General features: G+C 41.9%; 1 protein-coding gene across 2 annotated transcripts in view; it reads left to right on the top strand.

Annotated features, from left to right (window-relative positions):
* Positions 1-995: 995 nt before the first annotated feature.
* The window catches only part of si:dkey-178e17.3 (somatomedin-B and thrombospondin type-1 domain-containing protein), a 15350-nt gene continuing 2420 nt past the window's right edge, over positions 996-13925 (top strand). The window contains exons 1-4 of one of the 2 annotated variants that reach the window (XM_046034760.1): positions 996-1431; positions 8856-9038; positions 9507-9597; positions 13315-13473. In XM_046034760.1, coding sequence (XP_045890716.1) covers positions 1182-1431; positions 8856-9038; positions 9507-9597; positions 13315-13473 — 683 coding nt within the window. In that variant the 5' untranslated portion in view covers positions 996-1181. Of the gene's footprint in view, positions 1432-8852; positions 9039-9506; positions 9598-13314; positions 13474-13925 lie in introns of both variants that reach the window. The other variant, XM_046034759.1, reaches the window with a different exon arrangement.

Genomic DNA, 13925 nt, shown 5'->3' with positions numbered 1-13925 from the left:
CAGAGTAAGGTTCAACTTCCCACAGTGAGCTCATGTTAAAGTTTAAATAACCAACAGACCTCTAAACAGCAACCAGACCAACTAATCTTCATACTTAAAAGAGAAAACGTCTTACAGATTATGCATCACACATAACATGGAAATGTAGCACTAATATTTGCTTATAGAATACAACATGAAGCAGTGCATTTACAGTAGATTTAATCTAGTATTTATCCACAGATCTATGCCATTGGTTCTTTTACTGAAGTAGGGGATTTGAATCCTTTATAACTGACTCTTTCTTTGCTGATGTGCTTTTACAGTATCCCCCATTGCATTGCATTTCTCCCCAAGAGCCTCCATTATGTCAGAACCAGTGAAGGGTAAGTAATGTTATTGTTCTCCAGTCAAAGGCCTGGATGCTCTTAGTTCTATGGGATGAGTGAAGATAGTTTTGTTGCTGCAGCTAAAAAAGGACCTCCTCATTTTGCGCGGTAGCTGTTGCCTGACTGTTATTTTGATTTAAACTTTCTCTTGTAGGCTATTTACTGATTTTGATATAAAGTGGCAGCGCCGCTGTCCGTGGTGCTGAATCAGATTTTCTGATCGGAAGCTTAACTGATCTAGATAGTTTTAAAACAGTTTTCACAGATATCTTTTCACTTGAGTGCAGCTCATCTTTTGCATTCCTGGAAATGTTTTTGGTTCCATGTTTGGTGCAACAGTGCAAGTCCCTATAAATGCATCCATTAGGGCTTATTTTGGGTGGTTTGTCTACCCCCAAAATCAATGTTGTCTTGGTTTGCAACTTATTTGGATTTCAGCAGCTGGGGTGGTCCACTACCTTTTGAGAGAATAATAAGACATTCTGTAACAGCACCCCTTTGTTGAGTTAGAAATTGCACAACCAACCGCACGAGAGAGAGGGGGTGGGAGGTGGTACTGTATGTCTTTCCTAATAATCAACAGTAGCTCCAAGGGGCGGTGCCCGACAGACGGATAGAGGGGAACTGGTGTTCACCCAGGCTCCACTTTTAAGCATCACTTGTTCGTGTAGGTGTCAGTGCCGAAGTTACCTTGGATTTGGATTTTAGAAAATGCCGCAAGTGTCTGTGTAACATAAATCAGGTTTAAGCAACATCCAAAGTGACACATACACCAGCGGAGTGTGTGAGTGTGGATAGGTGAAAGTTTCCGTCATGGGAGCGCATGGATGGAGCTCAGCGCGTCTAGGGTTTGTCGTTTGTGGATATTTTGCGTTTTTCTGCGGGCAAATTGTACCACGGGCTGAAGCAGGCTGCAGAGAGAGGGAGAGCCCAAACTGCTGCACGGGTCGGAACAACGAATGTTTTGAGTACAGCAAGAGAAAAACAGTGTGCTACTGTGATACCTACTGTCAGAAAACCGGAGACTGCTGCGAAGACTATCAGCGTGTGTGCCAAATATCTGGTGAGTTGTTTGTTCTATCCTGGTCACTGAAATTTGACATGAAACAACTTGTTGTTGCTTTTAAGGCTGGAAAGCTCAGCGTTTGGGGGAAATTAACGCAAAATCTGTACAGATCAGATTTTACGTGGATTCCAACAGTGTCCTGTCCAGTGACGCCTGTTGTTCATTGTTGTCCAGTTTGAGCCAGAGATGGCTGGCATCGAGGTGACATGGAGACAGTGAGACATACTACACATAGCTGTCTCTAGTGCGCCCATTAAGGCTGTTTGTTTAAGTGACCAGCCAGAAGTGAACATTTGTAAGGGGGACTTGGAGGGTTATCACCTGTCTTCAGCAGCAGGTTGTGTGTAGGGGTTTGTAAGTTTGCAAGGTTGACCCTTGAACATTAAAGCTGCACAACCTGGCCATGAAGAGGTCAGAAAGTGGAGTGAGGGATCACAACAAAGTCACAAATCAGCATGGCAGTTTCCTCATCAACAACAAAAGAATAAACTGCACTTTGAATCATGAGCTCAAGGTTCACTGTTCACTTAATCCTTAAAATGTGAGTGTGTATAACCTCTTTCCTCATCATCCTGCCTGCTGCTATATATGGACAAATGAGGGAATGGACACCATGGGAACAGACTGCCAAAGATGGTCAGGATTACAGTAGAGCTGTGTCTGAGATGTGACAGAGGCAGCTCTTACAGTACGTTGAAACATCCCAAGTTCACAAAGAATAATTATCTACACTAAGAGTGTGATGCACATCTTAAGTGCACCTTAACAAGCACCTGCAGGGTCAGTCCTACAAGTCAAAGAGCACTTAAAATACTGCAGCTATCCCTCTATTTAGACACAGCTAGTGTATACATAGTGAACCTTTGTTTGAGTGTTGTATCTCTGCTGTGATGTGAACAGGCTGCCTCTTCCAGACTTGAGTTAATCACTTAAAAGCGTGCTGTGATGGAAGCAGTAATACACTTAATTAGACCTCGTTGTTTACTGCAAAGATATCTGAACCACCTGTTAATCACTGTTTAAGGAGTAAGCGCTATACTGCAGTTATTTTCAAAATGTCATATAGTGTTTTGCACATTTCAATTTACTTCAGTACTTGTATACCTTACATTACAACTAGTCTTTCGTAAAGCATAGACCTCTAACCTTAATTTCAGTTAAGATTCAATATGAATTCAGGAAAGATCAATCTGTCTGTTGCACAGATTGTAAAGCAAATTTGTGTTTTTGGCTATAGAAATAAAATTTACTTGACTTGAATTTGTAGAGTCTTTAACTTAGTTGAGACAAGTGGCCCATCTCAGTTTGCTTCATGACTGCTTTTATTTTGGTGGTGTTATTGTCATGCGGTCACAACACATGAAGAGGTGTGGCTACTGTCAACTAAAACTCACTACACATAGGAGGAAATATTGCAGACTCAAATGTCAACTCAATTTGTGCTTTTTATCCACCAATCACTCAAAGAGGCATGTAGAGGCAACATTTATCATCCAGCAGCCAGCTGAGTGCAGTCCAGGCATCACTTGATCCATCGCTCGTGCCTGCCAAGATGAAACTTAACAGAGTAAGCACAGGAAAGCACCTCAGGTCAGTGGTGAGTCATCACTGTACTGCTCAACAGCAGCTGGTCCCTCAGAGGTCTGCTAACGGTTGCCATGTGCAGCGTTTCACTCACGTGTCAAACAAGGATTTTTAGCACTGTGGACCTCATGTGTTGCTCTGACAGGTAAATCCTGATGTGACACGTACAGAAAAAAAAACAGATCTCTTTCTGGGATCAGAGTCACACATTGGTGTGATGCAGGTGAAACATGTTGGACAATGTTTCACTATACATATCTATATCTATGTCTGCTTAAATATTGATGTGACAAGCCTCATAATCATCTACAAATTGGAAAGATGTTATTTCTTGGTAGTAAATGTACTATTGGGAATGTGTTTTTTTAATGGTTTTATAGATCTGTCTGAATCTGAACAGGATAATGATGTTATTTTGGCCATAACCTATGAATGCAGTATGGCTCATTGAACACTGAGTGATGCTGAGAAAAACAACTTGACTTCCTCCCTCTGCAACCTGAGCATCCTTATAGAATAAACACAACATTCAGCTTGTGGCTTGGCTCAGTTCCATCAAAGCACCCTGGTGTTTTCTAACCCACATTGCACTCAGACTTTATCTGATCCTGCAGCTCTGTAACGCATCAAGGAGTCTGTCTGTGTACTGTCTGTCACAGTCTGTAATTTAGTCGTGTGAGCTGTAGCCGAGCAAAGAGCTTGGAGTGGGTGACATCAAAAGAGAGACCACTTGGACACAAAAGCTCAAAGCTCTTTCGAGTGGGATCTGGTCTTTCTGTCTTTGCCAGTCTTTCTGCACCATGCCAAAATTAGTACAGTAATTTAAAGTTCTCATATTTCCAGTTCAGCTACAAGACCATTTTCAAATAAGTAAAAATAAGCAACCATCTTTGGTGTCAGTCCCTTAGAGACCTAATTTTGAAACATACCGGGAAAAATACATCATGGAAGAGGCAGAACTTGATGTATATTTCTGCACTGGCAGAGCACATGAGACATTTTCACTTTCTTCATCTTGCTATGCTATTGCTACAGGGCAATAAGTGTTATTAACAGATCATCACAAATGAATAATACTGCATGTACAGTGTTAGGAATCCAAGAGGGGAGTTGTCTCCTGTGTACCTTTGATACATCACATCATTTCCAAGTCAGCCATATAGTAAGTCTCTAATTGCTCATTCCTCTTCATAGACTCTATAGATGAAACTGGCCCACAGGAGGATGGTAAGGGCAGCTCCTCTCCTGCTGTGGCGTCTGGTAGTTCTCATTTCAGCAGGAAGACATTTTGTAGCCTCTGCCTCACATACACCAGAGGTTTGCTCATCATTCATCTGTCTCTCCTGCAGGCACTTCTGCTTCTCTGCCTTTCCTTTAGGGTGCGGTATGCTGTCATGCCATGATGTTTGCTTTTTTCCGCCTACGTTCACTCCCTCTTTTTCTTCGTTGCTTCCCACACGTTCTTTCTTTAACCTCTATGAGTAGCGAATGTTTTTGGCCAGCTTGGCTGAAACAACCCAGCTGTTGTAGTTTTTGGGACAAACATCTAATTGTCCAGTTTCTCCTGGTACTCACATACTGCACAGACTGTGATACGTATATACTTCTGGTTGCAAATTTGATGTCCTTCATCTGACCTCTTCATGACCAGAAAACACAAATATTGTTGTCAATTTTGAACTTGAAGGCTGTCAGCAACTTTCATAGGAATTACTTCTTCAATAGAAAGAAGTTGTACGGAAAGCTGTTCACAGCGGGACTATGGATTATTCAGACTAACACTGTCATTGTTTCACTGTTGGTCTGTCCATTGGTTCACCACTTTAATCTAGACTGAAATATCTCATCAACTAGGATTGGATTGCCATGAAACTTTCCACAGACATTTGTTGTCCCCAGAGGATCAATCCCAGCTGACTTTTCCACTGGTGCCACTAGAAGATTGACATTCGTGGTTCTGAGCGAAATGCCTCAACAACTATTGGATGGATTAGCATGGAATTTGGTACACACATTCATGTCCCCCTCAGCATGAATAGTAATAACACTGGTGATCCCTCAACTTTTATTTATAGCGCCATCATCAGGTCAACTTTAGCTGTATTTTCTGTTCTAATTAGAAAATGTTAGCATGCTAACCTGATAAACTAAAAATGTTGAACATTGTAAACACACCAGATTAGCTTCAGGACACTGGCATTGTTGGTGCTACTGTGCTTATGTACAACCTCACAGAGCTGCTTGCATGGCTGTAGACTCTTACTCCTATTATAGTGAGCAAAACACATCATCTTCACCCCCCCCCCCCCAAAGCATTTGTCTAATTAATGTGATGTTGATGAGGTAATATCTGTATGAAAGAGGGGATATTATTAATCTGTCCTAAATTTTCAGAAAAGTACTTATGAGCAATGAGTTGTTCGCTTGATAAAATTCTAATCCAAAATGGTTTTATATATTTTTCTTTGTTCTTCAAGTTGTTTTTATCTGTAACCTTGTAGATGTGCAAACTTTGACACTAGAGTCTAGTTTTGTTGTGCTTTCATTCAACTGTGGGAATTTACTTAAGTAAGTAAAGTCCACTTTGTCTTTGAATTACGCCTTTGAAGGTCAGCAGGTGACCTTGTTTTTGTTGTTGTTTTATTAGAGGAAGTGCAGTCAGTATTCAGAAGGTCTTCTTCTTCAGTTCTGCAATTTTAACAGAAAATCTGTCTCAGCTGTGTTTGTAATGAATCCTTTTAATTGGTTGGTTTATTTGGCTCCCCTTATCAAGGTGTCTACAGGAAACATTTATGTGCTAACCTGTTATTAGTGTTCAGTTCCATGTCCTTCACCCTTATGAAAAGTCTTCTCCCTTGTGTTGCTTAACATTTTATGGCTTGTCTGATGGGACCAAGGCCCAGCTCTCTACATGTGGGGGACATTTTTGGGGTGCAATGGTCCTCCAGAGCAGCTGGACATCTGGGTCCCATCAGAGAGGAGAGGGGGTGGTTGGAGGGGGTGGGAGAGTGAAAAAGAGGACCAAAAAAAGGAGACAGATGGGGGAGAAAGAACAAGAGAGAGTGTGGGACAAAGTGATAAAGGGAGAAGAAGATAAAGCAAATTGGGCGGGCAGGTCTGATAACTCTTTTGTTATGAAACCCTAAAATGGAAGCAGAATTCTGGGGGAGAGTGAAAGAAAAAGCTAATGAATGCTAATCTGAAAAGCTAGATAGTACGCTATTATCTCACTGTATCAAGTGTGACTGGAGATTGGCTGACAAGTTGGGAGATAAAAGTGCTTATGTTGGATACACATTCAGTGGTTTGGTTCAGTTAGTGCCATTTGTCTGATACTCTGCCAGCTGCCAGGAAAATTAGCCATGTAGCCACAGACTCTGTCCAAGCAAACTGTCAACTCTATTTTTTAAGATTTCAAATACAGTGTAATCCTCTCTACAGCTATCCTACTGCAAAGCCACTGAAAACTTGGCTTTTAATCATAATATCATAAGTATTTGTGTGAGTGTTGTTTGATCAGATTTAATTGACAGTGACCAGTGACCACAGGAACCACCAATGTATTAGAATCTGATTCAAATGATGTTCAAAAGTCCTAAAGTGAAAACAGATGGGGGAGAATACAGATCTAAGATCAGTGGCTGATAAAAAAAACTGTCTCTGTTTAATCATAGAAGTCGTCTATGAAGGGAAACATAAACTACTTCAAAGTACTAAAAGTAGAAAAATGTCAGCTGATCGAAAAAGACAAAAGCTGAACATGCTGACGAGTGCCATGTGTTTCCTGTATTGGGGTCGGAGTTCAGAGGTGGTGGTGTGCCTTCCAACTGGGGACTTTCTCATCCACAATGGGGACAGGGGACAACAGTGGCTGTACGCTCTGTGGGTCAGGCTGTGTCAGACTGTCAGCAGGGTTATCATGTGGGTGGTGGGACTGTCGCACTGGTGGTACCAGAAACAGGACGGAGGACCACCACAGTTTGGTAATTGCCTTTGACCTCTGGTGGCTTGGGGCCAACAGGCTGTGACTTTCAGACAGGACCTTAGCCCTATTAGTGTGTATGTTGGTGTCTATCAGAGAGGCAGTATTCCTGTTTCCCCTCGGGTGCGGGAACTCGCTGACCCTATCGGTGTCATTACACACCCTCTGCAGTAAAGAGCTCAACTGCTTGTTTGTGTGTGTCCCACTATGAAAAAGAACAACAGCAACATAAAAACGGCCCCTGTGAACGTCAGAGGATGTAGAAGAGGGAAGGAAAGGCTAGAAGACAGGAGGATAAGAAGAGGTGGAGGAGGCAAGAATAGGAAGTTGATATGGTTTCTGTGTCTGATTCGATCATGCCCCTCAGTGTTCATTCAAGGAAGGTCATGTCACTCTACAAGTCTACACAGGGTACTGTGTATGTCTGTGTGTTTTAGGGTGATGACTAAAGGTGGAACAAGCCCAAGTGGGTGGGTTTAAGCTGACAGAAATTGTTTTTTATGTGTGTGTGTGTGTGTGTGTGTGTGTGTGTGTGTGTGGTGATCTGGGAAAAGCAAGTGTCAGGTGGGCAGCACTAATGTGCAGGAATGTAGAGATTCCACAGTGGCTTTGTGGATGGGCTGTGTCACTGAGACAGCCACCCCCCCCCCCTCCAAAACCCCAACAGGACCATGGGAATAATCCGAACAGGCGGCACCTTGAAAGCTCTCTCTCTCTCTTTCTCCTGTTCACACACACACATACTTATTCCCTTGCAGCATTGTACTGTAGGGTGAGTGTGTATTGTAAAGAGACAGATTAGATGGCGAGGGAGGATTAGATTCAGTTATGGTATATTTATCCTCTCCCTCCCTATAATTTCCCCAAGAACGTCTAATAGCTTCAAGCTGTGTGCACCGGCTCTCATTGTATTAAACTTTTAATATCTACAAAGAAGCATCACACCAATACCAGGCTTTTGAATAGTAAGTATTTTTGGGTAAACAAATGTTTGCGTTTATTAATTTGTGTTCGGAGTGGACACTTCCTCTCTAAAACAAGGCTGTTAAATATCTGCTGAGGTTAAATCTCTGTGTTGGACAAGGCTTGATTGCTGCTGGAGACTCTTGGCTTTGATCAGAGCAGCCATCTAACTAATACAGCTTCCTCTTAGTCTGGTGTAATTGGCTAAATAAACCTACTGAACGGGAAGCCTGATTGCTGCTGCTGCTTTGTTTATGTGGTGTGCTGTATTTGTGTGTGTGTTGAAGTGTGGGGTAGAGGCAAACCAGAGAGAACAGGATGCAAAATTAGCCTCTTATTTGAATGGCCCCCCGCATTTGACCTGGGTCGCAGACTTCCTGGGTCTGGGGTTTGGCTGGTCTCACATTAGTAGATGGTAATGACCCAGTCACTCTTTTGCCGCCTACCTACCTGAGTAAATGCTCAGTGCAATATTATGCAACTCTATGTATGGGTGTGTGTTGCAACTCACACTGTCAGCCATGCAGTTAGGCATGATAGCAAAGATTACGGGAAAGTTCACAACTATTCATGGGGTAAAGATAAAATAATTTGTCAGAATTTGAGCATTTATTGTAACAGAACAGCTGGAGAGAGCTTGTCTGTGTGTCTTTCTTTGCTGCCCTAATGTCTTTAAATCTTCTCAGTTTCTGAAAAAGGTACTTGACCTTCTCTGCATGTAACAATGAGAAATCCTAAAGCAACCTATTACCACTAAGATGTTCCAGATTATCTTTCTATTTATCCTATTCATATCTTACAACCTTTTCCCCATCTTTGGATTGCATGTTTTTCTCCCTATGTTTATCTAAAACCCTCAGCTGATCTCTCTGTCTCCCTGCTTCCCTAGCAGCCATTGACTGTGTGGTGGGATCATGGGGTCCCTGGTCATCATGCACATCTCCATGTGGAGTTGGCAGCACGGAAAGGAGTCGGCAAGTGTCTGTTCCCCCTAGAAACGGAGGCACACCCTGTCCTGACCTCAAACAGCGTCGAGGATGCTTTGGAAACAATGCCATATGCAGTACTGCGAAAGGTGAGAACATGACCTTTTCTACCTGCTCCTACGTGCATGCATTTATGCATGCACACACTCCTGCTCTGAACTCTGTTACATATTAATTTGGTGATTCAGTATTCTCTGGGGTACCTCTTGTTAACACTGTTACTGTAAGCAACACATAATGTGCACATCTATTCTGAAGCCGTATCTCCAGCTGCACTATTTCAAATGCCTCAGTGATGCTCTTTACTATTGAATCACTTTCCCAGTAATAACACACCCACTTTTCCAAGCAGGAGATTTCCAAGGAAAACTGAGTACCACTGCCTCACACTCCACTTTGAGTCATTTTGAATCATGGGATGAGCTTCTACAGATGAAATGTGGGATGTGTTTATTTCTGTAATTAAAAAAGATACTCTTCAGTGAAAATAAGAGCTTATCTGACCTGAATGTTACCTCTTTCATTTCCACTTTTTCATCCCCACACCTGACCTGCAGAGGTGGCAAAGATCCTGCCTGATTCTTTCAAGAGGAACTTCAAGGACCCTTGGAGGCGACCACACATGCTGATGAAGGAGGAGAAGGCCAGGTAAGGCCTCTATTACAAGACTGCAAACAAACACACGACTGGCCCAGCCATCCCACTTTGTTTTTGTCTGTAGCACTGACTTTCATGTGCAGTCGATGCAGAGAGGCGGTAATTACAGATGAAATGTGTGGAGCATAGAATGATCATATGTCCTGGACAGAGATTGAGATTTTATAGGAACTGAAGAGTTTAATTTCTAAAATGCTATCTTTACACTCTGGGTAAATTTTATTGGCTTTATATTTCCAATGCATACTTGATAATAACATTAAAAGCATAACTTTTTTTATGACTACAATTATAACCAACAACTATAACATGTGCTTTTTTGTGCATTTTAGCAATCATTTTATATAAGAAAATGTTGTTGTGTTAGCTAGCACACCTTGGCATAAACCTCTTTTGTTCAACCTCCAAAGACGAATATCAACCACTCTGATATAGGATTTTGCACTTGAGGTTCATGTCTGTTTTAAAAGTCTTTGTGCTCAGCAGGCTGTGTTCCAAAAGATTAGAGAGTACAGACCAAGGCTAAGGTTGCCATAGCATGCAGAGCCTTGAAATTGCTTTGACGGCGTTACACAATTGCGTCATTTAATATCTGCATCATGAGCTGACCTTTACTGATAAAGCAATCATAATCCATGTTAAAGGGAAACCCTCCCTCCCTGCATGGGTGCCACATTTGACCTGAGCTGATTGCAGATGTTCTCAGAGCTGGAAAAATCAGAGACCAAGAAATAAAATCATGGCTGGTTTCCTGACAGGCCACAGCCTTTCACAATGATTAAAGTGGACATCGGATATGCTTGTTTTGACTGAAATGCAAAACATCAGGGGATTGTAAGCACATTACTCATAAATATAAGCCATCCAGCATGGACAACAGAGTTAGGGTGATTTCACACAGACATCTGGTGCCCTGATATGTCCCTGGTGCTGTAAATTGACCCACAAAACAAGGGGTTAAAATGACAGGAAATGATGACGGTAGTTGTCTTTAGATCTCTGTCATATCTGTGACATTATCTGAATGAGTAATATCTCACAAAGATGTGGAGGTTAGAAATTGCCAGGAGGCTATTGCAGTCCCCTTTTCAGAAATCATGTGTGTATGTATTGAGTGTTAAAACCTCATTTAATTTTAAAATATTCCCATAGGTATATATGCTAATGATAATTGCTGATAGAATCCTTCAAGCATAAGTGATTATGTAAAATCTTCTCTTCTCTTTCTACCATGTTTATTGAGTCATTTTCATTAGTTTATTATTTGCTTGTTTGCCTTGTAGCAACCAAGCATGGACACTCTAAATCAGACCTGAATAATAATACTGGATGAGCTAAAAAAGAAAAAGAAAATTCTGTGTTACTGGTGGACAGGAATCACCCTAAGAAAAAACTACAGCTTCATGTTTTCTTTGACAAACCACCCCATAGGGGATGGTGTTGTGTCACAGATGGCTGAATCAGAGACAAAATAAATAGTGCAAAAGTTCAAAGTGCCTGCCAAAGAACACAGTGAGGAGAAAAACAAGTTTGATTTTTCTTTTCTCTGGTTATACTTGTGATCAAGCACAGCTTGCTGGCTTTGTGTTCATCACTCAGTCACATTAAATAGCTTTTTACTCTTGAACTGCTTCAACAGTAAGAGAAGAGGTGTACAGTGGCTGAGATGTGTCAAACAAACTGCATATCCAAAGTGTTTTGTGAATTAAAAAATATTTACATTTACATTCACTCATTTTGCAGATGCTTTTATCCAAAGTAACTTACATTTTAGGAACACATACAAGTGTCAGTATAGTAAGATCTACGAGCAACCATAGATGCCAGTAAGAGCTATTAACACATAAGGGAAGCAATAAGAGTTAACAAATAGTGCAATCAACATGAGAAGAAAAAGAGCACATGACGTGCATGTAAGAGTTTGGGGGTTAGAGGTGTTATAAGAGGAAGTGTTTCTGGAAGAGATGAGTTTTCAAGAGCTTCTTGAAGTTAGAGAGGGACGCTGCTCTGATGGCGTGTGGTAGCTTGTTCCACCATCGTGGTGTCACAGATAAGAACAGCCGGGACTGAGATTGCCTCGTGTGTAGGGATGGCAGAACCAGATGGAGGAGCGCAGTGGCAAAGAAGGAACGTAAGCTTGTATTATGTAGTTTAGGTAGATGGGACCCAGACCCAGTAGTTACTCTGTATGCAAACATGGAGGTCCCTGAGTAGTGGGGTGACATGAGTCCTTTTGGGTTGATCAAAAACCATTGAAGACCCGCTAAGAGGGCATTGCAATAGTCGAGGTGAGGGATAACCATGGCCTGTACCAGAAGCTGGGTGGTGTACTAAGGTAGGTAGGGTAGGGCCTGATTTTTCTAATGTTGTATAGAGCAAAGAGGCATGACCAGAAGACAACGGCAACATGGTCTGAAAAGGACATTTTGTCATCAATCATGATGTTATGGTGGATAGATTGCTTAGCTGGTTCAGTCTTACAGAGGTTCAGTCTTACAGAGGTTTAACTGAAGGTGGCAAGACTTCATTCATGCTGATATGTGATATGAGACAGTCCGTGATCTGTGCAGAGATGGTGAGGTCGTCTGGCGAGAAGTACAGGTAGGGTTGCATATCGTCTGCGTAGCAGTGCTAAGAGAAACCATGCGAGCGAATGATCGGCCCAAGTGAGGTGTTGTAAATTGAGAAAAGAAGGGGCCTTAGCACAGAGCTTTGGGACACCCCTGTGGAGATGCAGTGAGAGGACGCCAAGTGTCCTTGAACCAAAGGAGTGCAATGTCTGAGATGCCCATTGCAGAGAGTGCAGATATCAGGATGTTCTGGTTGACTGTGTCAAAGGCAGCCGATAGATCTAACAGGATAAGAACCGAGGACTGGACTAAAGCTTTAGCTGATCTTAGGGCTTCTGTCAGACAACAGAGCCGTTTTAGTGGAGTGGCCACTCTTAAAACCTGACTGACATGGGTCAAAGAGGTCATTCCATGGGAGGAATTCTTAAAAATGTTTGAAGATCGCCCTTTCAGTAATTTAGGATAGAAATGGAAGACGTACATAGCCGATACTTCTCAACTTGAGCAGGGTTGAGGGAGGGATTTTTGAGTAGCGGTGTAACCCGAGCCCTTTTGAAGGCAGCTGGGAAAGTTCCCGAAGCCAGAGAAGTATTTGTCACCTGAGTGACTGCTGACACCATGGTAGGAGATTTAGATTGGAGGAAATTGGTAGAAATCAGGTCCAGTGGGCATGTAATAGGATGGCTACATGTCAGTAGTTTCGCTCTCTGTGAAAGGAGAAAATTAAGAGAATTGTATGCCTTTGACTGTGGAAGACAGAGGAGGAGATGTAATAGGACCGCTGCATGTTAGGCGTGGTGTCAAGCCTGTTGTGCCAAAACACAAGCGCATTAACAGAAAACACAAATGCAAAAGCCACAACATAGCAATGGAAGTGTGCAACAACAAAAATTCACAATGAAATGAACAGACTATTATTTCCTACACATGTGGAAGTTGAAAATGTGTTGGCTACAGAAGTGTGTGAGCAGTACCCTGTTTAGTTCTCACAGGTTTACATCTGTAGTTTTGTGAGCCCAAAAATGTGTGATTTGACTTTCTGTAATTTTGGCAGATTTAAGTAAATGTAAGTGAAATCAAGTAAATAATTTTTGACACTTTTCCTTTCTCTTTCTCTCTCTTTACTCTGTGTTTGCAGTTACTGTGTGCACCTGCGGGTGAAACAGGCCAGTGCAGCGTGTAAACTCAAACTGTGGAGTGCTCAGTTGGTGAGAGAGAGGCTGGTCTGTGCAGAGTGTCAGAGTGATGCCATGTCAAAGTCTGACCGCTGTGGAGGTGATGGCCTAGAGAGCACCAGGTAAACCAAACAGTCAAAAGTAAACTAAAGATACATTCATCCACTACATTTCAGGAGTATACCCAAAATCGGAGTGGCCACACGGCCACATGACGACATTAAAGCCACTTTGTGTAGACATTTGGGCTGAATTTTTCTACAATTTAAAATATATGCAACAGAACCATTTGAAATATGCCATAATCACATAAAATCCACACAAAGTGGATTTTATGTGATTTTGTGTAGACATTTGGGCTGAATTTTTCTACAATTTAAAATATATGCAACAGAACCATTTGAAATATGCCATAATCACATAAAATCCACACAAAGTGGATTTTAATGCTCCGTACTTGTATAGCGCCTTTCTAGTCTTTTCGACCACTCAAAGCGCTTTTACACTACATCTGCATTCACCAGTCACACACATTCATACACTGAGCCTAAGTGCTCAAACAGAAACTAACATT

The sequence above is a fragment of the Micropterus dolomieu genome, linkage group LG21 (assembly GCF_021292245.1).
Source record: "Micropterus dolomieu isolate WLL.071019.BEF.003 ecotype Adirondacks linkage group LG21, ASM2129224v1, whole genome shotgun sequence".
NCBI lineage: Eukaryota > Metazoa > Chordata > Actinopteri > Centrarchiformes > Centrarchidae > Micropterus > Micropterus dolomieu.
The sequence above is the reverse complement of the archived record's forward strand: the minus strand, read 5'-3'. Positions and strand labels throughout refer to the sequence as shown.